The sequence below is a fragment of the Platichthys flesus genome, chromosome 19 (assembly GCF_949316205.1).
Source record: "Platichthys flesus chromosome 19, fPlaFle2.1, whole genome shotgun sequence".
In the NCBI taxonomy this organism is placed as follows: Eukaryota; Metazoa; Chordata; class Actinopteri; order Pleuronectiformes; family Pleuronectidae; genus Platichthys; species Platichthys flesus.
Window position 1 is genome coordinate 4,257,999 of NC_084963.1, and position 23,663 is coordinate 4,281,661.

The following is a 23,663-nucleotide window of genomic DNA, read 5'->3' on the forward strand; positions in this document are numbered from 1 at the left end:
AAGATGCTGGAGATGGAGTTTTTCCGGATACCGCTGATGCATCCATTTTAAGTGTAGCTCTGAGCTGTGTATGTGGGTCAGTGAAATGCTGATCTTCTGTGAGCCCAAACAGACTTGAGACTGCAGCGATGCATGGCCTTCAGGAGCAGGGAGAGAGGAAGAGAAGAGGGGGGGGGGGGTTGCTATATTTTTCATCTATTCATTTACTAAGATGAAATTACCTTGGGATATGTCTTTCTTTTGCTTCTTCTTCTCCTTCTTCTTCCCTCTGTGTCATTCTCGCCCCTCTCTGGGGCTCTTTGCTGTAATTGTGTGGCTGAACCAAATGAGTCCTGGTTCAGAGATTTAATTAAATCAGAAGCGGAGGAGACATTGAATATGACACACACTAACACACACACACACACACACACACACACACACACACACACACACACACACACACACACACACCGAAGTATTACAGACGGCAGCTACAGCTGAAGAGCAAACTGTGTCAGTTTAAATGACTGGCATCACTTTCGATCAACAACCACCATTAGAAGAAAGAACGTTTCCACCATCTCAGTTAATCATGTTTAATTTTGCATCCGCATCCAAGCGGTTTGAAGGATAACGCTGATGAGTCACATCATCCAGTATTGACTCACATCCTGCAGCCTGACAGAGAGACGTGTGTATGAAAAAGCCCTTAAATCCGCTGAATTCATCCAACTGACAACTGCAGCATCTGCGTCTCTGGAGTCTGATCCACAGCAGCTTCGGAAATGATTCACACCCCTTCACTTCTACTGGGTTGCAGATTTCACTTCAAGTGGGAGCACTCCCATGGATCCACACTCAGTGACACAAAGTGCAAATTTAACAAAAGTTTTCCTCTTTGCTGTGGTACTTTAAAGGTTCAGTGTCTAGAATTGAGTGACACCTAGTGGTGGAGTTTCATGTTACAGCTGAATGCAAAAGGTAACACATCACTAGGATTATTTTGTATTCAATTTCTTCCAATAGATCCGTTTCACCTAAATCTCTGAGTGAATCCCTCCACAATAAAATTTATGCTGAAGCCCAGAGAATATTTCCGATGTTTGCCAGGGCCCCCTGCTGAGTTGCCCTGGGTCAACAGTCCTCTCACCTCCGCCTCTGCTCTGAGATCTCCTGTTTGCTACGACATCAGCAGAGGGATGAATTGTCTCTTCTATTCTCTGTTGGGTTTTGTGTCACGGTGTCGAATAATCACCTCTATCTGTAAATGCATTAGCAGGTTGAACTGTGGAAGGTGATGTGACACGATGCTAGTTTCCGTGCAGAAAATCCTCAGCTTCGACACATTATCCTCTCAGCAGGAAACAGGGTGCTGTGATTCTCGCCAATCACCCAATTTGTGCTGCATAATCACTGTGAATTTACATGATTATAATTCTTTAGCTCCACACAGGAGGTCACATGGGGTGGGGGGGAAGAGGGACTGCTGCCTACACTAGCAAAGAGGCTCAGGACACGGTGGACTTAGTCACAGAGCAACCGTGAGCAACACAACATGAAATATTTATGCCTGACTGTGAGGATACAAAAATAGATCGCTCAGAAAAAACTCTTCGGGGAGAACGAGACAAAGAGAGGGAGTGTTTGTTCGCTGTGCTGCCGGAACGTTCTCGCTGAGAGGAATTCTACAAGCTCGAGACGCTTAAACACTCATTTTATCATGTTTAGTATTTACACAGTGGAGTGTTACGACAGACGGAATAAAACTGTGTAGATATCACTCCTTTCATTATATACTGCAGTTTTCATCCATCTTCTAAAATGCCACAGAACCTTTATTATTTTTCAAATGTAAGTGGTTTTATATATGACAGCTTGGCGTTTCGGTTTCATTTATAAAAAAGGATGGAACAGTAACCTAATTTAAAATGAATGGAACCAAAACGCCTGACTGGAAGCTCCCAGGAGCCTCAGCTTGTGTTGCGGCCTCTCGGCTCGGTGTGAACGGAGCAGCTTGTCCGTGTGCATCTGCTCGCCAGCCAGCAGCTCTGTTAACCGATGCACCGTCTGCGTCGCCTTTTGTGAAGGAAGGGAATCGGGCCCAGAGTGCACTGAGGTGTGAGCTGTGAAGGAAAGCGGCTGTGCGAGAAAACCAGGCGAAGCAGAAAGACGACGCGTTTTCCTGCAAAATGGCTCTGTGCCCCCCCCCCCCGACAGGAAACTTTCCTCCGAGCTTCACAGGACTCGGGTGTTTGAATTAAGTCAGAGAGTCAGTGTCCAGTGTGGAGACCAAATCCAACACTGCATGCTGAATAGCACTGTGTCGTCTTCATGAAGTTCTGTGTCGCAGAAAAGACTTCAACTCTCAAAAGGGAAAGCTGATTATTTTTTAAGATTTAAAGCTTATTTTTTAAGATCCTCCTCCACCAGTGATCACAGGCTGCTTCCCCTTGAAGCATAATCCCAGAGTTCACTCAGAATTCTGGGATTTTCAATTTAGAATGCTTGAATATTTGTCTTTTTTTTTTTTTTATGTGGACACATCCATCCTTAGAACCAATTTAGAACGAGCATGTATTATCGAACTGGGACACAGCTATTGGAGCATTGGCTGGAATTACAATGTAGGATGGAAAATCAGAGAGTTAATTGTTGGCTTCTCTTTGATTTGTTTTGAATGGATTTAAAAGACATTTACAGTGGATGAATGTTCCAAGCTTTTAATTTGTGTCTGGTCAGATGAGTTGCTAACGACTGCATGGGGAGAATTAGCTGCAGCCTTCGGGGCCAGAATGATGTCACGTCAACAGATGGCTGGAGAGCGTGAACATTTCCTTGTGCAAGTTTTGTTATTGCTCTTAGTGTAAATAGATGTCGCACAAGAAAAGTCCCTCTTTGGAATTGATCGCATGTTTTGTCGGCTGTGATTGTTGCTGCGGTTTTTGCATTTCCAGATGTGTTTTAGACATTTGTTTGTCGTCCAATAAATGTAGTGACGCAACGGTGTGAGTTCAGTTGTGTTTGTGAAATGTTCTACGTTTCCAGTTGTGTCACGTTAACCGACAATTTCGTGAAAGAAGAAACAAACATTTCACATAACTGACCGACGCAGGTGAATCACAGAATCAATGATGATGATGAATTAAGTTCTGTATCATCTGGGGTGTCTGGGTATTCGGTCACGTCTGCTGCTCTTTGCAAGCCCCTCTGTTAAAGATCCCAATTTGAAGCAGAAAAGTGGAGATTTGTTGGAATGCTTTACTGCCCTCCATTTTCAACTGTTTATAATATTTTTCTGTGTCTGCATATTTTCTCTGTGCACATTACTCATCAGAATAAAAAAAGGAACTATGAAAACCTCGACCAACTGTCCTATGACAACAAGCGAGGACCTAAGGTATATTTGCATGGTCAATGCACGCCGCCCACCAACTTTCCAAACGTAGCAACTAGAAACCAGCCCAAACCAGTCACCAGCCGAACCCAGAAATGTCCCTCTCTTGGTAGCACGTGTTTTCTTTAATTTTTTACTTTTGAGACATTTCCCTATGATTTTAATGACGAATGATTTTGTTATGAAAAATCTATAATTTTCGGTCATTCCAGTGAACCAAAAAAAAAGAAATCAGTGAACTGCGCCCCCCCCCTCCCCCCGCTTTTTATCATTTTCATTTTATCCTTTAATAAAGGAATGCATGCACTCAGAACACACACACACACTCACGCACTAAACAAGTTTGCAAGTCCATCCCTTTGTGGAGAACCAGTAGTGTGGGACGAGGCCGTTTCCCAGATGCTACTTCCTCCTGTTCTGGAGCACTTCCCTAGTTTTCAGCAAGTTTTTTTGTTGGGGGAAAACGTCCCCCTCACCCCCCTCCCCCCCACCTGTTTTTAGTTACTGGTTGCATTGACCTTCTTCTTCCCCCCTACCTAACACATGCACGTCCTTCTTTGGAGCCTTGATAACCCTCAGTTTGCATGCGAACAAATGCAAAAAGTTTTTTTTTTCCCCCCCTTCAAGCTTTTTCTTTTATATTTTTGAAAGTTTTTTTTAGTTCAGCCGGTTCCCCTGGATCGCTCTCCTTTTTTTTATCTCTGTCTTCCGTTTTGAAACAAAATCGGCCAAGCTCGAAAACCAAACAGGTAAAAAAGGCAGCATGGTGTCTGAGGCAGGGATAAGTAGCTGGCTTGACCTTTCTTATGCCCCGATCACAGGCAGAGAAAGTCCTCCAGTTCAGCCAGGAGACTAACTTAACTGCCCTGCTGCTGGAGGCCAAAGAGCTGGAGGCCCGAGTCATCATTCTGTCCGCCAGGTGAGACGTTCACAAACCACCAGATATGTGCAACCTATAGAAATAGCTCAAGGTTGGTTAAGGGCTGTTTTTTTTAACGTGTTCAATTCCAGTGAGGAAGACGCTGCAGCGGTGTACAAGGCGGCCCGCTTCCTCAACATGACGGGCTCTGGCTACGTGTGGCTGGTGGGCGAGCGGGAGATGTCGGGTAAAGCCCTGATCGAGGCGCCAGACGGTACGTTCATCCAGGAGAACACAGGAGTCGGTCCCCCCCTCCCCCCCCTATCTGGGCCTATCATAACACACAGAGGATTAGAGAAAGCGATGACGTGATTAACTGTATCATGGTTTGTTGTGTGTTGAGCCTTTAAACGTTTAAGCATTCTCCGCTTAAAGGTTTAAATGTTGTGTGTCCGCACGCAGTTTGTGGTTTATTCAAAGGTTCATTCATTCTGCCCTTCTGCCGTATTAACACGCTGGTTTCTAATGAATTATAAAGGGAGAGGTTTGGAACAGGTAACTGATAGAATGGTAAGACACAACAGCCTCTTTATCTCTGTGTTCCTCACGATAATTTGTCACTTTCTTGGTCACAAACGTTGAGCGTCTTTTCTTCCTCAAGGCACTTGAACACAAACCAGACCCCCCCCCCCCCCCCCCCGAGCGTTTTATTATTTCTCTGTGTCCTGTCCGTGTCTCGTCTCATCCACCTCCTCTGCAGCTTCTCCCGGGAGTCTGCGAGACTGATGGACCTGGTTGCAATCAGAAAACTTAGTTGAAGTTGGATTGTTGCTTGGTTTAGATTTAGGTCTTGTGCTATTTTGTGTGTGTTTTTGTTCCTTCCCTGATGCTTTGTCCCAATACTGAAAAGAAAAGAGATCCAACTTCAAGGGCCACTTTATACATGCTGCGAAAAGGTCACCGGTGGCCACATCAGAAAAGTGATCCGTTTATTTCACATCATTAAATTCCAAGACATTTTACCAGCAATCGTGGATCACACACCTGATGTCTGACCTTTATTCGGGATGTCTAAAGCCCTATAAGTTTTTTTCCCACTGTGTGCATTGCAAAAGGATCCAGGGAGGCCGTCGCTGGCTCAGGTTGGTGATTGTCTGTTTGTCGGCCCGATCTCCTCAGGTCTGATCGGCCTCCAGCTCATCAACGGCAAGAATGAGTCGGCCCACATCAATGACGCGGTGGCTGTGGTGGCTCAGTCCATCCAGGAGCTGTTTGAGAAGGAAAACATCACAGAGCCGCCGAGAGGATGCGTGGGCAACACCAACATCTGGAAGACGGGGCCCCTCTTTAAACGGTGAGATCGAATCTGACGGTGGAATGTCAGTCACTGGATCTCATGCCTCCTTTTCGTAAGATATCAAAAGGAACCGTTTAATGGGAAAGTGCTGTATACATAAAGTTTAAATTATAGGAATGGTTTAAAACTTGATTTTCATTTAGCCGCACGTGTCTTCAAATTTCTCAGGTAAAAAAAAAGCTTGTGTCAAATTCGTAAATGATCCGTATTCAGTTTTCTGGCTCTATGACTTGAGAGCCCTGCACTGAGCGATACCCAATCAAAGGCACAGCTGCGTTCCCTAATAGGTGACACACGATAGCCATGCATGAACAAGTGTGCGCTCGTTCACACGTGTAATCGTTCTCGCTCGCTCGCCGCAGGGTCCTGATGTCATCCAAATACCCAGAGGGCCTCACGGGGCGCGTGGAGTTCAACGACGACGGCGACAGGAAATACGCTCACTACGGAATCCTCAACTACCAGAAGACTCGACTAGTTCAAGTCGGCATCTACAACGGAACGCAGGTAAACAGAGAGACATCCTGTTGGATCAAGTGTGGGGATTTTATAGGAAGTCAAATGTCTTCTTTATTTTCTGCTCCCTGCCCATTAGTAGGTCGTAATGTACCCACACTGTGTCATCCTCCTTTTTTTTTTAAATCCATGCCGGACGTGCAGACCCAGTTTTCTATCTATAGCACAATGCACTTACTGGAGGACAAGTCTGCAATTCACTGAAGACCACCCTGTGTGCGAACAGGGGGGGGGGGGGGGGTTCAAATATTTATTGCCATGATGAATTGAAACATGCATACAATTTACAGCAGATGGATTCTAAAAGGATGAGAGAAAGAGGAGGGAAAGAGGACAGAAGATGGCTAAAGAACAAAATAAGATGAGGCTTAAAAGTGTTACAGTTCCCCGAACGCTTTTAAAGTTTCATGTCAGTTTCACTCCTGAAAGTGAGACAGCCGCCGTCTTTGAAAGATTTATTGCCTGAGGCCAGTGGAACCAGGGATTCATGGGAGGGTGTTATGTTACCTGTTAAGTTGGAAAGCGTTCACAGAAGACTTTTTTGTTTGGGTTTACTCGTCACTAAATTAGTGTTTGATGCTTTTGCGTAAATTGTAAATATCGTTATAAAAATGTAAGTCAGTTCATTCACCTCTTCAGCAGATGTTCCATTAATATGACTTTTTTATTTTTGTCACATTTCCCACTTGATCGATCAAGTATCCATTAATTCAATTCCATTCCATTTGTGGTTAATGGTGGTTATTAAATTGGCCGGCTTTTCCTGGTAATAGCTGTAATAACGATAAATCGGAGAAACCCTCTGGTATAAGACATAGGTCAAAGGTCGACATGATACATCAAAGGGACGCTGAGCGGTGGTTATATAACGCTGACTCATTAGTGAAGCTCACCCAGGGTTGGAGCCTCATCAGCAGCTCAACCTTCTGTCGGCACTCACCTCCATTACTTTATATCCGTGTGGCGTCCCCGCAGGTGGTGATGAACAATCAGCGGAAGATCATCTGGCCCGGAGGAGAGACGGAGAAACCGCAGGGCTTCCAGATGTCCACTCGACTAAAGGTAGCGTACCTTCCCTGTGCTGCTGCTGCGATGTGACGTCCGTGTCCACACGGATCGAGTGCGAGACGGCGGCTGACGTGCTCGCGTTGGACAGCCCGCTAACGCTCGCCCCTCAGAGAGGAGTGAAGCTCATCTATGTTAATAAAGGCAGTGGTGATGTATCCGCTATGAGCTGTATCTCTTCAGATTTCTCCTGGGCCCCAGAATGGCCTTTCCTAGGCTATTTTTACACCCATCCCTTCATCCTGAGTATCTGGGGAGTGTGTACTTACAGTATTTGTGAATCTGATGGGATATTTCTGAGTATTTTTCTCGCTGTTGGTGCTCAAGAAGTCCTCCGGGATTGATCAGCTCAAGCTCCATCGGCTGAACAGCTCTCTGCCCCATCTGCTGTAGATCGTGACGATCCACCAGGAGCCGTTTGTGTACGTGAAGCCCACGCAGCCGGACGGAACGTGCCACGAGGAGATGACACTGAATGGAGTCTTAATTAAAAAGGTTATCTGCACTGGGCCCAATGAGACCATCCCAGGTAACACTTCAGGGACGTTTATATTATCACTGTGCTTTTACTGCACTCGCCAAACACCCACTGGAGATGCATACATATATATGCAGTAGGTATCTATATATGTATGCATGTAGCTGAGTGTGCCATTCAGAGTGAGTGGTTGCTGAGGTGCTGGGACATGCTTTTGTCTGTGTGTTGTGTGCAGTGCGAGTGTGTGTGGTTGTGTGCTGTGCACCGTGTGTCACGCATCCTCCGTGTTCAGTCTACGTGCGCCGCCGCCTTTGGATTAAAGAAAACAAAAATCTCACGCATTTCCCCCCAGGAGTGATTTTAACGTGCAACCCTTGCTGTTTTTTTTACAGGTCGCCCAATCGTACCCCAGTGTTGTTACGGATTCTGCGTCGACCTGCTGATCAAGCTAGCTATGACAATGAACTTCACCTACGAGGTGCATCTGGTGGCTGATGGGAAGTTCGGAACTCAGGAGAGGGTCAGTTTCAACATCAACATATATATATATATATACAATTTGTTTATAATAACCTGCATATATCCTGCATGCCGTTGCACAAGTTGCATGCAATATGTCACATTTCAATACTTGTTTTTAATGATTTTATTTTACTCCACTAACAGTTTTGATCTCACTAACTATTCAGAGGTGAAGTGATAAGCAGACGTCAAATGTCCGGAGGGTGAATCTGCATTTTATCCCTGATGAAGAGCCGGTTTTTGAATATCTGCACAAAAAGGATTAGACAAGCAGCACCCCTGACATTACTTTTATTCTGAAAGGGCCATAACATCACTGAACTTGATAAAAGGAGAATGTTTCGAAATGTGCCTGATTTCTCATTCGTCAAGATCCATGAATTATTTCTCTGTGGAAAATGTCAGAAAACCGATCTTTAATGCAACGATAGAATCAGAGAAACAAATCAAACTTCTGCAGAACCCTGTGATTTTAACAGCTTAAAATCCTGCAGGAGTTTCTATTCGATTCTAACCCCGGAAAATGCTGAAGGCGAATAACGAGCATGCCATTTGATTCTTGCTGTGTTGTGCAGTGCATGATTTTAATTAGAAAACAGCAATCTGTCTGTTACGTAAGACGGAGACAGTTCGAAAGCTGTGCAGCACACCACCCCCACTAGGCTTAACCCAAATCCTGAAAACTTGCACGCATGCTGTGGTCTAGACGACAGCAGGTTGTTCACCGATCCTCGTTCTAACACCTTCCTTTTTCTGGGCTCCAGGTGAACAACAGTAACAAGAAAGAGTGGAACGGCATGATGGGAGAGCTCCTGGGGGGCCTGGCCGACATGATCGTGGCCCCGCTGACTATAAACAACGAGCGAGCCCAGTACATCGAGTTCTCCAAACCCTTTAAATATCAAGGCCTCACAATCCTCGTTAAAAAGGTAAGTGGCCTGTTTGCTGCTCCATCACATCAGATGTGTGCAAACCTGTTATTTCACACAAACAAAAACCTTGTCCCTCCATCCATCCATTATCTACACCACTTATGACTCAGAGGGTCGGGTAGGGAGCTGGGAGCCGTTCTCCTCCTATCTTTGTATTTTAGTGAAAGTACAGATATTTACTGAAGCTATATAATGTTATAAAAGTAAAAAAGTACCCTAAAATAAATCTACTTGTGTACAGATACATGGAAAATTAACTTTTGTACAATAACAAAGTAAAGAAACTGTGTTACATGTAGCCACTGCATACATTCAAGGTATTTATGTTAGTTAGGAAAATTACTTTCAAATCTGCTTCAGAAATGTTTAGTAAAACTATAAAAGGAAATATTTCCTATATGTTTGTCTGCGATATGAAAATGTAAGATAATCGTTACAGTTGATTCTGATTAATCAGTATTGCCCTGCGTTGTGTGTTTTCAGGAAATTCCTCGCAGCACACTGGACTCGTTCATGCAGCCGTTCCAAAGCACGCTGTGGCTGCTGGTGGGTCTATCGGTACATGTGGTGGCGGTGATGCTTTACCTACTAGACCGGTTCAGGTACAAGGGGGACCTGTCTGTGTGTGTGTGTGTGTGTGTGTGTGTGTAAACGTGTGCCCATGTGTGTGTTCACGTCTGTCTATTCATGACTGAATCGGTGTGCGTGTGTGTACCTGCACTCCTGAGCGCTGCAGATCTTCCCTCCGTGTGGACGCGGAGGCAGACAGAGGTGAAGATCGTCTCCAACCATCCCACCGCTCCGTCCCTGTGCCACCCGTCTTTGTCTGCTTTTCTTTTCTGTGGACGTTGTCTCCCTCTCGCTTTGCTTGCTCTCGGCCAGTTCCCTTCCCTGCCTGGGGCTGCCAGGGTTTTCCCTCTCTGCAGGTTCTCAGCCATTTCTCACCATGTCTCCTGCAACCCTCCCAATTTCTCCACTCTAGCCCGTTTGGAAGATTTAAAGTGAACAGTGAAGAAGAAGAAGAGGACGCCCTCACCTTGTCATCCGCTATGTGGTTCTCCTGGGGAGTGTTGCTGAACTCCGGAATAGGAGAAGGTGAGACACGAGCGACTTGACAAAGAAAAAAGAGTCATAACTGAAAACTAACAAATCGTCTCTCACTGAGCAGTAAATGTCCCTTTGTCCCAGAACAGTGGGACGTTGTCGAGAACCTTTGATCCCTTCACAGTCTTGCAGATTTATAAAAGAAAAAACGTGTCGGTTGTGTCTTCAGCTGCAAGAGTTTTTCGTTATTGGATGACAACTTTTTTCCTTTCAACTCAGCTTTAGCACAAACAGGCTTTGATTCAGTTTAAACCTGTTGACTTCCCTCGATTCCTTTGCCTTCAAGAGTTTCCTTTTCCTGTTTGATATTTAAGTGGGTTATATGTTTTTCTAGGTCACTTCTTTAGGTTCACGTTTTGTTGAAACTTTTCTGTCATATGTGGGTTTGCATTGTTTGACTATCTACTGAGTATAGCTGCAAACAGAACATTTACTGTTCTGTTTGCAGCTATACTCAGTGGTAATTTTTAGAAATGGAGGTATGCAACTAACAACCTCACTTATCTGACTTGAAGTAGAAAATGACAGAGCTGAAGGTTAAAACTTGAGCTCACCTCACAACAGGTGCGCCGCGCAGCTTCTCAGCGAGAATCCTGGGTATGGTGTGGGCCGGATTTGCTATGATCATAGTAGCCTCTTATACTGCCAACCTGGCTGCCTTCCTGGTGTTGGACCGGCCTGAGGAGCGCATCACCGGCATCAATGACCCAAGGGTGTGTAGAGTATGGTGTTCGCCCCATACCATCACACACAACAACATTTGTATTCGTAGAAATGCAAAAATTATGTCAAACTATTTCTTATATAGCGCTGGAAGTTATTAACAGGCATCACATGACTGTCTCCTCCCTCCTCCTTCTGTTTTTCGCAGCTGAGAAACCCATCGGACAAATTCATCTACGCCACGGTGAAGCAGAGCTCCGTGGACATCTACTTCCGGCGGCAGGTGGAGCTTAGCACCATGTACCGCCACATGGAGAAGCACAACTATGAGAGTGCCGCCGAAGCCATCCAGGCCGTGCGTGACAAGTGAGTCTCGGCCAGGCCGGGCCGACCAGACCTAGGGTCGGCCGGCTGCTCGACCTATCAGACACAGAGGCCAGGGTCAGTCCAGTCAGCTTGAGGGTGGGTGGGTGGTTGGGTGGGGGGGACATGGACCTCCGGACCAGGCGGAGGATGTAGGTCTTACTGCGGCGTTCCCTCTGATCCAGGCCCATCGCCCGGCCAGGACAGGGACAGCGGCAGGTGTAGACGTGTCAACAGCACTGACACCAGTGTGAGATCGAGCTAACATTGAGTGGAGCAGCCCCCTTTTTCAGGTGGTACCCAGACGAGCATCTTTGAGATGGGGGGAGCCCGATGGGGGACGCGCCCCTCACCCATCAGGCATTGGATTTCATTTGGGTCGTAAGCAACGGTAGCGATTGCTGGTAAAAGCCGAATGACACACGATGTGGTGTGCAAGAGAGAGAGAAAGAGAGAGAGGGGGGTTGGAAGCTGTAATTATGTATGTTAATCATTGTACTGTTGCACCGTAACCCCCTCCTTCCCCTCCTCCTCCTCCTCCTCCCACCTTCCTCCTCCCGCCTCCCCCCTCCCCCTCCCCCACAGCAAGCTGCATGCTTTCATCTGGGACTCTGCGGTGCTGGAGTTTGAAGCCTCGCAGAAGTGCGACCTGGTGACCACGGGAGAGCTGTTTTTCCGCTCGGGCTTTGGCATAGGCATGCGCAAGGACAGCCCCTGGAAACAGAATGTGTCCCTGGCCATTCTCAGGTCTGTCCCAGCAGAAGCTGCCTTACTCGTATGACTTTTTTCTAATTTTGGTTTCTTGTTAATTTGATTTCCTGGTCAGGTATCGACCAGTTACAGCCGCCCAATACATTGCCTTATGTCACATCTTCTTCTTTGGATCTCCCCTCTCCGTCTGTCTGTCTGTCTATTTGTCTCTGCACGTCTTTCATTTATGTTGCTATCTGGGAGTGAGCGGCTCTGGTTATCCTGCCCACCGCGGCCTGTATTAACTTTGTCACCTCTCTCCCCTTGCAGTTCTCATGAGAACGGCTTCATGGAAGACCTAGATAAAACCTGGGTGAGATACCAGGAGTGTGACTCGAGGAGCAATGCCCCAGCCACACTCACCTTTGAAAACATGGCAGGTATGGTCCTCATGGCGTAGCGAAAGCGTTAAAAAGTGATTGGACAAAAACTGCAGTGGTAAGGTACTGTAGTCCTTTTTTGTCCAATACCTTTACAAAATCATTGTTTTGGTGTCGGCGTGGGTTCTCTGTGGAAGAGTGGTATTCAGTATCTAGTGCTATGACTTTGTGGGTGTGGTCTATTAGTATGATGTGGTTTTCAGCTGCTGTGGTCAGTACGTGCTGGTTGAGGGCGACCACTGGGCATGATGGGCAGACCTTGCAGTCATGTTGAGTGGAAGCGGAGTTGTTGACCACCACCTGACATGTCCCTCTCTCTGCTTTGTCTCTGTTCGTCTGCCCCGCCCGGAAAGGTGTCTTCATGCTGGTGGCTGGAGGCATAGCCGCCGGGATCTTCCTCATTTTCATCGAAATCGCCTACAAACGGCATAAAGACGCCCGCAGGAAGCAGATGCAGCTGGCCTTTGCGGCCGTCAATGTTTGGAGGAAGAACCTGCAGGTAGGAATGCTCACACTTGGGGGGGAGGGCCTAAACTTGGGTGCAAGGAGCCAGCAAAGACCCTATGGAGGTTGATTTCTAGGACCTTTTCTTTTTCACCACTGGTGGTCAAACTGCCACGTTGCCACATGAGAAACCGTGATCTCCGTTGTCGTCGTGTCCTGCAAGCGGCCACCCTGTAGGGCCTCAGAGTCTCAAGAGGCCAACAGCGCCTGTGTGTCTTGTGTGTGCCTGCAGGACACTAAGGACGCCTCTGGAAGTCAAGCAATGGCCGGGACGCCCTCATTAGTATGTAACGAAATAGCAGGGACCATTTCCACCTCATATCACCTCTTGCTGTTAGACTAACGATAAGATAACTGGCTTTGTGGCCCACCAACACGATGGACATCAGGTTCAAGCCCCCACCTTCCATGGCCATGGCATGAACTAGTAGTTCTAAGCTGCTGCCTTGCTTCTAACGCTTCATAAGGTCAGATGAAGTGGACATGGAAAGACAACGAAAGGAGATAAATCTACAGTGATACAGTGATTGATGTACGGGTGATGCTCTTTGATCGTATCATATTTTAACGACAGCCAGGGGCAGGAAACACAAGTAGAGCATGAAGAGTAAAATCAATGCCCTGGCACAATTGCACAGAAGTGACTCTCCCAGTATTGTCAGTGTAACTGCGTCATGCTAGAGTGCACACTGTGTGTTCTTAACCAGTGTGGTGTCCACTGAGCGACAACAAGTAAAGAGAGTAAAACATGTGCACGCCGGAGGCTTCATGCAACACAGTGGCATCGGATTTAAGGGTCAGTTCTCCCAAATTTAAAAAGTGCATGTTATCAAATTCTTCTTGTGCTTTGTGGTGTCAAGTCATGCAAATAGTTTTGGTTGCACGAGCCAGGAATTTGACCTTTCTGCCAACAAACCTATAAAATCAAGGAAGACCAAATCACGCCTGTTGTTCAAAGCCACCTGCACGATGAGATACACCAAGTAAATGAGAATTTAGCGTTTTTAATTTGAGTGAACCGCCCTCTTCCATGTTCCAGAGAAGAACATGATTTTCCGCTGTGCTCCGATGCAATCAAACAAAGTGTTGGAGCTTCTCTCCCGCGCCCACACTCACAGCTCCGTCCCTCCACCCTTTATGGTTTGATTCCTGAGAGTCAGTGATGTGTGCAGCCCATCTGCTGCCTCTCTGTAAAGCTCAGGGTCCTGGCCCTGCTGAGTAGTGACAGGAAGGTACAGTATAAATCACAAGTGCCTGTCAGCAAATCCGTGTCCTCCAGAGAGTGTCTGCCATCGACCTGACTATTGTACGTAACTGACTTGAGCGTCTTCGTATGTTCGGTCTCACAGGTGCACACAGCAGGGAAATGCATGCAGGGGGGGTGGGCAACACTGAGAAAGGAGAGGGACACACTAAACTGCTCTCAGACCAGCGCATTTAGATCCATGATGGTGGTGATCATGTTGATTCCTCTGCTCCGCTGAACACAGACAGCTCATGCATGTTCATCCGGCTCATCGACCGTCACCGTGGACCCTCGAGCAAAAAGAAAGGACACACACAATCTTCACTGCTCTCACTATAACCGTTGTAATAGGGTCTGATGCAAGGGGCACAGAGGGAGCCCACGGAGTCCAGCTAATACAATCTGTTCTGTTCCGTGCGGACATTACTCCGGGATCTTATTAAGACTGTTTGCGTGCGCTGCTGCTCTGATTACTCACTGTGATCTGATTTGCACAAACTCCAAATGACAACTTGGTTATGTAGGACACAAACTCCGCACGATGGATAAAGTCCAAGTTCTCAGTTTGTGTTGCCCCCTCCTTCCTCAGTGAGACCTGGAGTCCCATCGTCAGCCTCGTTTCGACTGCTTACACCCGGATGTGTGTTCGTGGCTCTGTGCTAACACTGCCTCAGGTCGGTGTGCGATGCAGAGCACTGCAGAGGACAGTGCACCCACGTACCTTTCAACATGAACGATCTAATCTCAGAGTGCGTGCACTTCTGACTAAGTGAAATCTGTTCACTTAGTACACAACTCATCCCCCGCTGGCTGACATCATCTCCACCATGTCGTTGATGCTCAGGCGCCCTCGGAATAAAAGTTAATTATCTAAGGTGCATGCAATGTTCGAGCTTCATTTCTGAGACCGTTTAGAATCTGAAGCCACAGAGATGTAGAGGGAGAAGACCGACTGAATCTCAGAGAGTACATTAAGCATTTAGCTGCCTTTTAAAGCTAATTTAATCTCTATCATTTAATTTCATTATTTATATCATACAAAGTTTTATATCTAATTCAGCAATGGATGATTTTAATGTCCAGTACAAAACAAAGAACAAGCTGGGGAACATAATGGTGCATTAATATGATGGAGATCAAACCCAGAGTTAGTATTGGATTCATATTGATGCGTAACTAAATTGGCAAATTAAAGATATAATATGTAGGAATTCTTTATTAAGATATTTAAAAACAACTACACTGATATTATATATTTAGATGAATTGTATACTGCATTATCCATAATATTTTAACAATGTTCAAACCAGGAGAAATCCACAATTAACAGGACATTTTATTTTGGTCGCCTTTTAAATGCGTCATATAATTGATTATAATCAGACTCTTCAGGCTGTGTTGACCTCTACATCCCTGAGAGGCTACATGTGTGGCTTGTGGCTTCCCCTTTAAAAAGCTGACGTCATTCAGAAGTGCACCGTCTGAGCTAAAAAAGATTTGTCCGTTTGGGATTGAAAACAAATTGTCGCAGTTCCGCTCCCGACGGACGATAATAACGATGATGTACGACGATGCTCTGCGGTTGCTCGTGTGATTCCAACGTGAAACAGGCGGCTTCCTCCTCCACACTCTGCAAGTCCCATGCCCCGCTTCATCCGACGGACCAGCATGCACTGCATGGCCGGAGCTGTGCACACGCAGCACCTCATCAGGGATCAGAGCAACCAGACTGCAGCCCGACCGTTAGAAGAAGAGCACTGACCTCACTTTGGAACTGATTTCCTTCCTTTTTTTATCTGAATCAAGACGAAAAGTTGCACAGGCTGAATTTCACCATTTACTAACATGAAATGTCGTCTTCCAACAGGAAAACAAATCATTTTATATTCTATTACCTTCTCTAAAATCAAGTGATGTTGTGCCAGCTTTCATCTCCACTCCACGCCAGCTAGTGCCTGCCCCCCCCGCCTGACCTCATGTCTTCAGGGCTGTGGGAGGAGAGCGCAGGTTGGCGGCGTGATGGGCGGTACGAGCGTACCCTAAAAGAGCCTGGTCATGTGACCTGATGAACAAGGATGCACTGCGGGGGCCCAGTGCTGGCCAGGATTGATTTGTCATGCTATTTGTTTTGTGTTTACCTATTCTAAGTTTTTCCCCCTTTTTTATTCCTTCCCTTCATCCATAAAGATGTTTTTTCGGCATGTTGAAATTCACACCACACTGCCCCGCCCGCCCCCAGGGCTACCGCTCCCTCCTCCTCCACCTATTCTTGACGAACATCCATCTCAGAGCTGCTTTCTTTCTTTAAAACATTTAGCCTGTTTGAAATCAAACAAATTGCTAATCTCTCCTGTTTTTGCAGCAGCAGTGAGAAACCATTCCTCCTCAATCTTTTGTTTTCTTGCACTCTTTCTCATTCTCCATCCCATTCCCTTGTGTGTGGGGTGAATTTCCGTTATACCGCTTTCAGGTATAATGACTCTAAATGGGCTTTAATTACTGACATTTGTCGCTGTTGTTTTCCCTCCTTGATATGCATTTTACTGGCCTCTTGATACTGAAGCTTCTCGACTTTTTAGTACCTGCCTGGCTTTGGATGTGGATGTTTGCTTTGCTAGTTTTTCCTCTTTCGTTCTTTTTGATATATCCACCCTTTTTTGGGGCTTTTGCTTATAAGGATTCTTCTTTAAAGTAATAACGATCAAGTGGATGGAAATTTATTTCATTTTTTTCTTTTCTCCCCCTATGCAGCCCTCTTCCTCTCTAGAGACTCAGGATGTAAGAATACCTTAATATGAGTTTTTTTTTATCTTCGCACACCAACACGCAGTTATTGTGCCGAGAGTAGCTGTGGGGCACTCTGACGGTTTATGAGCGGAGGGAGGGCACAGAAATTGGCTCAATATCTTCTCAGGGAACAGCTTCTTTTCTTTATTTCTTAACGGGAAGCTACTCTGAGCACTGTCAGAACGAGTACCGAGTAGATCCCAGATATCTTTAAAGGGTATGTTTGGCATTTCAAGTTGAACTTTCAACTGTCAAGTGTGTGTTCAGGCTTTAATCCAGCGTATTTCAGATCACACCCACTGACATCTTTACTAGCCATCACTCATTTCAATGCATTTCTAGGGGTCAAGTCAGTGTGTGTGCACATTTCTAAGGGTCAAACTGTGACATCTCGTACAGTTCCTGTGTTGGCATCAAAATGCAGAAGCCCTCACATCAAGCCTGAACAGATATTTCCACTCTCTAACAGGCTGTATCCCTTTCTTTCTCCCTCTTTGTGCATATCACACTTCCAAGTGCTGTAATCTTTCTCACTAGGACCCTCCCTCTATTTAGACAATACACAGTAAGGTCATTTACTGGGGTGGTGGTGGTGGTGGTGGTTGTGGTGGGAAGAGAGCACGGGTGAGACTGGAACCCCGGTTGTCACCCCAGCCAGAGAACATGAATAATGTGTCTAAATATATTCATTATAGGATAGGAAAAGTGGTAGAGCAGAGCCCGACCCCCAAAAGAAAGCCTCTTTTAGGTCCATCAGTACCAACCTGGCCTCCAGCATCAAGAGACGTAGGTCCTCCAAAGACACGGTAAGGAGACGAAGAAGCGACATCTTCCCTTGTTTATTCCTCCGTCTCTTTTTCCGTTTCCTCTCCTCCTCCTCCTCCTCCTCCTCCTCCTCCTCTGTCTCTTCCTCCGTCCTCTTTCTCTGTCCACTCTGCCAACATCCCCATAACCGGCCGCGACAGAGACCCATACTCCACTCACCCATTTCCACGCGTCTCCGCAGCCTCAGCCACGTGTCTGTCCGTCTCACCATCGATCAGCCATCACCATCTCGCATCTGTAGCTCCTCTAAAGGCCGGAGGGCATCAGTGCAGGAACTCAGGATAGGCCAGGGAGCAGGCGTCCCACGTGTCCAGGTTTTTTTTTGTTTTTGGTGGGATATAGTGGCTTCTGCGGGACTGGGGGGGGGGGGGGGGGCGACAAAAGCAAAAGGAAGTCTGCCAGTGGTGTTTTGTCTTGGGCTGCTCTTCCTCCGTGCCGCTGGTTTGGACGTGGGTTCTGGCGATTGTGTCCTAATTGGTGGCGATGTGGTGTGTGTACTGTACATCAACTTGTGTCTTTACATGTTTGCGTCCTGTCTCTTTGATTGCTTGATATTTCGTATATCTCCACCTTTCTTTGCACCAAATCCCGCCGCTGTTGGTTTGCCTTTGGTTTGAAAAGCATGCGCTGGTGTTCTGTCTTTTTTCTTTTTCCCATCTTTCAAGGTAGTCGTCGGGACGGCCAGTCCTCCTGAGAAGAAGAACTAATATGATGTCTTATTGATCAACAGGGTTACACTCACGGATTCCAATTAATCAAATTACTTTTTTTGCTTTGTCATATTTTTATTTGTCATGATTCTTGTTTATTTTTCAGTGTCCTCGTGCTCTGACCTGTGCATGCCTCTTTCAGGGAATATTTTCAGGTGGTGAAAATGCTGTTCTCGTGTTTTAACTGGCTTCAAACTCTGTGAAGCCTCAGACTCTCATTGTGTTTCAAGCACAAGCTCTTTTCTATTTCCCCTAAATTGCGTTTTTACACCAGTTTTGTTGCTTGACTCCTTTGTGGCAGCACAATGAGAGTGTCAGGTTTTCTTCACGCCTTCACAGTTCAGATAAAAAGCCCTGTGTGTTGCGGTTGGGAGGTTTTGCTCCACAAGCTCCCAGTGCCCTGACAGACCAGTGACCCGTGGTCATTGTCCCCAGCTGCTTCACCGGGCGAATATGGAACAAGCCTCTAGAATAAAAAAAACATAAATAAGGACATTAGATCTCTGGAAATATGGCAGAGACACCTTCAAGGAAAGAGAGGCTTCCGGAATAACACTGTTTTTCAATGTGGGTCTCAGGGGAGATGGAGCCCGAGCTCACGGGTCACACAGTAAAGATATTTATCTGGGTGTTATTATTTGCTTTCCTGTCTTTCTCTCTTTCTCTTTTATTGGGGCGGGATATTTCACATTTAGCCAAACCACCTCTCTTCTTCCCGGGAGGTTTCTCATTTGATTTGGTCTTGTTTGAAGAGAAGAAGAATGGAATCACCATTGCTCACCCGGTTCAGATGCTGGTTCTGGACCCCTAGTGGATAAATATATAAATATATATATATATATATATATATATATATATATACAGCTTTAAGTATCGCTACGAAAAAAAGATGCTCTACTTACCAATATTTACCATCTTCAGTCTTTGACCATTATTTTAATTTTATATAAATGTTCTTCTTTTATATATTAATGGATATAAATGGACTTGAGTGTCAGTGTCCCTCACCCACATGCCACACTGCTCCTCTCTCCCTCCGCCAGCATGCCGACTACTCTAACTGTCGTAGAAACGGTAGAACAAGTAGAAATTAATCCTTTTAATTTTCATCGTGCCACATGTTTAGAATCAGTAGCGTTATAAGCATTAACTGTGGTTGTGATGTGAGTGAAGTGTCTCTCTCTTGCTGGTCCACTTGACCCCCAGTAGGGTGCGCTGTTAGCAGGTCCTCAAGGTACAAGACATTATGGAGGGGGCTTTAAGCCACACGATAATGATGATGATGATGATGCAACTCGCGGTCAAGGAGATGAGCAACATCCAACAATTTTTCCACTTGTTACGATTGGGTCTGGATGTTGCCTCATCTGTCAGCATGTTAGTTGCATCACAAACAGCTTCTAAAGCTCACATGCTTGAATACACTGGCTCTAAAGTGAGAGGCGACAAAATTCAAAGATCTTGCCTCCTAATTGAGAAAATACAAAAAATTAAAATCTTTGTGAGATGTGTAAAAACAGAAGCAAGACTCTTCCCTGTCCTGGTTCTGCAACAATATTTATTTGTTATGCATTTAATGTTCCAACCAAAGGTTTGTGAAACCGGTTTTACCAACAAAGCGCTGAGTCAGGATTACGAGTGGCCTGTTGGAAAATCAAGTTGGATTATGAAAAGCATAATGCAGACGACTCTGCTGCTCCGCCCCAATTTCCCAAAATGATGAAGCAATTCCACCGAATCCTCTCTATTTCTCCAGCATTTGACTCTATTCACAGCGTCTAATGAGGCATTGTTTCATCAGGTTTCTAATTTCCTTGCTCGTTAGCAGAGAAACAAGCCTCTTCAGCGATACGTGCAAACGTGGCTCGCTGCTGTCGAACACTGAAAAGACTTCGGAGGCAATAAAAAAGAAAAATCACTGTTGCCATAGAAACTGAGCACCTGCATGGAGCCGGGATGCGGTTTCCCTCTCATCACCGCAGACGCCTACAATTCAACGCACTCCGCTTTGAAAGAAGCACAGTGAAGTGGGGACGCGACGTAAGATCCCACACAACAGCACTTTGAAATCGGCCCAAAAATCTCATCTTCTCTGCACCCAGATGCTAAAATTAGACGAGCCGCCCAAGTCTGCACGAGTAGAAATGGCTGCGGGGAAGATGAATGAGCTGTCCCGCTCTCTATCCAGGGCAGAACATGATCACCCAGGGCTGAGAAGACAAATATACAACTAAATGATGCCCGATTCAAATCTGCTGTTGTCTGCTCTCAGGGGCCTTACGTCTGCGCCCAGCTAGCCCACCTCAGGCAGACTGCTTCCAAAATCTAATTCAAATGGATGTCAGAATGAAACTGAGGTCTGCCTGAGGCGGGCTAGAGAAACCTCCTGCTTCAGAACCCGTGTACCTTTCGTCCTTTGTTTTTTTCTGTATCGCAACCGCATCTTAAAAAAACAACAAAAAGAATGTCTATTTTTCTGTTTTAAAACCAGAACTAGAAAAAACAGATTAAAGAGAAAAACATTAAATAATCTTCTGTTATTACAAAATTGTTTTCAATCCAAAATGGAAAAAATGGAAAACAGAAATATAACCTAGTGATTTAAGTTTGTTTTATCCATCAATGGAAATGTAGGAGCAGAATAGATAAGTGTTTTAGTGAAGTCAGCTTTCAAGCCGGTAAACAACTCTCTCCAGGCACTGCCACATTCTATAATGTTGAAATTATAGATTTTGATTTGATTTTGAAATCAAGAGGTTTTGTTATACTGTTTTCCTGCTCTGGTTGTCAAAAAAAAAAAAAAAACGACGCCAGGTTTTTGTTTTCATGACTCCGGTTTCGAAACAGAAAAACCAAAAGAACAAAGGGTACATGGATTCTTCTGGTTCTTAAAATCTAAATTAACGTTAACTTAAAGGAATAATGATGCAAAAAATAAATAAATGCTGTCTCTTGCCCAGAAATGACATCTTGTCATGTGTCTGCTCTTTCCCTCCATTTGTTTTCACCTCTGCAGCAGTACCCACCCACTGACATCACGGGCCAACTCAACTTGTCAGACCCGTCTGTCAGCACCGTGGTGTAGGAGCGAGGGAGCCACTGAGGTCAGCCCCCCCCCCCCCCGAGGAGAGAGGAAACCAGACGAGGAAGGAGGAAGGAGGAAGGAGGAGGGAGAGGAGGAGACCTTTCCCCCTGTTCCCTTCAAAAGGCCAAAAGCTTTTCTTTTTCACCGCCTGCTGGAGAAGAGGCTGAAAACTGAATTTGCACCTTTGTTTTTTATTCTTTACATAGATCCCTGAGCATGCACTGACGAACCCATCAGACTCATCTACAACTCTTCTGTATATTATCCGCCAACTTATTTAACCTTGTTTCCGTCCTTTTACTCACAGATTTACTTAATGTTGGGTGTTTATCTAAGTTCCTCCGCAGCTGTATAGCATTTAGCAAGCCAGGTTCAGTTTGGTTAACGTTAAGGGATTCAAACCAGTACTGTTCTCTACATATCACTTATAATTAGGGCCTGGATACCAATAGTAATATTTAATATTTCTTAACAACATGTACTGCAATAGAAGGCGGACTGTATAAGCTTCAAAGTATTTTTTAATAAGTACTTGTGTTTTTAATATACACTTTTAGACGAGGATGGGAAACACTAATAATGGCACTAACAAAGAGAATATGACTAATCTTGTCTAATGGAAGCATGTGTGTGCTTGTATAAGAGCTTTATGTATCTGAATGAGGATATCGATGTGTGTTATTTTCAACATATAGAATTTGTTTCTCGTATTTAATCTTGCACCAATCTCCCAAAACGCATGTGTTCTTTTTTTCTGGCAGGAACTCGGCTGATTAGCTTTAATTCTATTTATAGCAGGTGAAGTTTCATCATTCGTCTGTTGAAACCGTTACGTAAGGCTTCTGTGTTTTCTTTTGTTTCGTTTTTTTCTTAGTTTAAGTCCGAAATAGTTTGACATGCAGCTACAAGCCACGTTGTGTTTGGGGACGCCCTCTCTCTTCCTCTCTCCTGCCGCAGCACACTTTCTCATTTCCAGTCTCCAAGGGGTTGCATCAGGGGGCCAGGTTTTTCACCCAACCAGAACTCAGTCTTTCTTGCAAAACCTCCTGGGGAGGACTTTTACAAGAAGGAGCCTGAGTGAATCGAAAGCTTTGCTCAGCCTGCAGCTTTGTGTGCAGGTGTTGGTTAGATGCAAAAACAGGCCTTTTCCCAGCTTCTGGATCTGAGAAACCACTGCTGTCGGTTTACAAAGACTATCACCACCCTTCCTGGTGTCTGGCACTGAAGAGCACTTTACGTCGAGGGGTCTCCCAAACCGAAAGCTGCTGACTTACCCAGAACAGAACCACTATGACATCGGTCTGATGTATTAACTTCTCCACTTGATTCAATTGCACAAATCTCTTTTTAACGCTTTATCGAGAAATTGTGTTTACAGTCTTTTTAAAAAGAAAGAACAAAATAACACTTTTTAAAACACCTTTTGGTTTCTGAACTTGAAACCCGAGACGTTGCTTCTGATCCTGTTCTCCTTCCAGCCCGTGCATGCTTCTGTCTTCTTATTGGTATTTTAGTTTGTTTTCCGGGATGCGTGTCGTGGCCGTGTTCAGTGAGCTGAGCTGCGCCTCGGTCGATTGAAATGTAAATAAGAGTCTTATGTCCAGTGTAGACGGGGCTGGGGAGATTGTACCGCGCTCGTTTGATGACTGCGGCTGAGAATGTCCTATGTTATAGTTAAACAATACAGCCGTGATACACAGACATGCATTAACACACACTGACACACACACACACAACACACAACACACACACACACACACAAAGACAAAACCCCTAAAGGGAGAAATTGCCTGTTTTTCTTACCTTTTTCCAGTAAAGATTGCATTGAATCATCCTGTTTATACAATTGTAAATAAAATATACTTAAATTGCGGACTCTAATAACTCTGTCATCTAATTATTTAAGGATTAAAACCAACAGTTTCTTCACATTATCCATGAATCCAAGTCTCATTCAATCCAATTATTGTGTTGGGGGCCAAATACCGCAAAATACTGCATATGGAAGATGACGAGTCTGTGTCAACAAAAGTTAAAAACTTTTTTGAGATTTGAAAAGTGTTGCGATCACAGAGCAACACAACATATTTGTTTCACAGCTCCAGTTCATCACTAATGGAGAGAGAGAGTGCTGCTCACAC

At 45.3% G+C, this 23,663-nt stretch overlaps 1 protein-coding gene across 5 annotated transcripts in view; it reads left to right on the top strand.

Moving 5' to 3' along the window:
• Positions 1-23,456, top strand: part of grin1a (glutamate receptor, ionotropic, N-methyl D-aspartate 1a) — a 29,721-nt gene extending 6,265 nt beyond the window's left edge. Inside the window, exons 4-23 of one of the 5 annotated variants that reach the window (XM_062413377.1) lie at positions 3,317-3,379; positions 4,198-4,295; positions 4,388-4,509; positions 5,415-5,589; positions 5,955-6,099; positions 7,084-7,170; positions 7,567-7,702; positions 8,044-8,171; positions 8,938-9,102; positions 9,589-9,707; positions 10,088-10,200; positions 10,774-10,922; positions 11,081-11,238; positions 11,821-11,982; positions 12,256-12,365; positions 12,719-12,864; positions 13,102-13,152; positions 16,867-16,893; positions 17,598-17,708; positions 21,454-23,456. In XM_062413377.1, coding sequence (XP_062269361.1) covers positions 3,317-3,379; positions 4,198-4,295; positions 4,388-4,509; positions 5,415-5,589; positions 5,955-6,099; positions 7,084-7,170; positions 7,567-7,702; positions 8,044-8,171; positions 8,938-9,102; positions 9,589-9,707; positions 10,088-10,200; positions 10,774-10,922; positions 11,081-11,238; positions 11,821-11,982; positions 12,256-12,365; positions 12,719-12,864; positions 13,102-13,152; positions 16,867-16,893; positions 17,598-17,708; positions 21,454-21,522 — 2,334 coding nt within the window. In that variant the 3' untranslated portion in view covers positions 21,523-23,456. The remainder of the gene's footprint in view (positions 1-3,316; positions 3,380-4,197; positions 4,296-4,387; positions 4,510-5,414; positions 5,590-5,954; positions 6,100-7,083; positions 7,171-7,566; positions 7,703-8,043; positions 8,172-8,937; positions 9,103-9,588; positions 9,708-10,087; positions 10,201-10,773; positions 10,923-11,080; positions 11,239-11,820; positions 11,983-12,255; positions 12,366-12,718; positions 12,865-13,101; positions 13,153-16,866; positions 16,894-17,597; positions 17,709-21,453) is intronic. The other 4 variants (XM_062413373.1, XM_062413374.1, XM_062413375.1 and 1 more) reach the window with 4 other exon arrangements.
• The last annotated feature ends 207 nt before the right edge of the window (positions 23,457-23,663 follow it).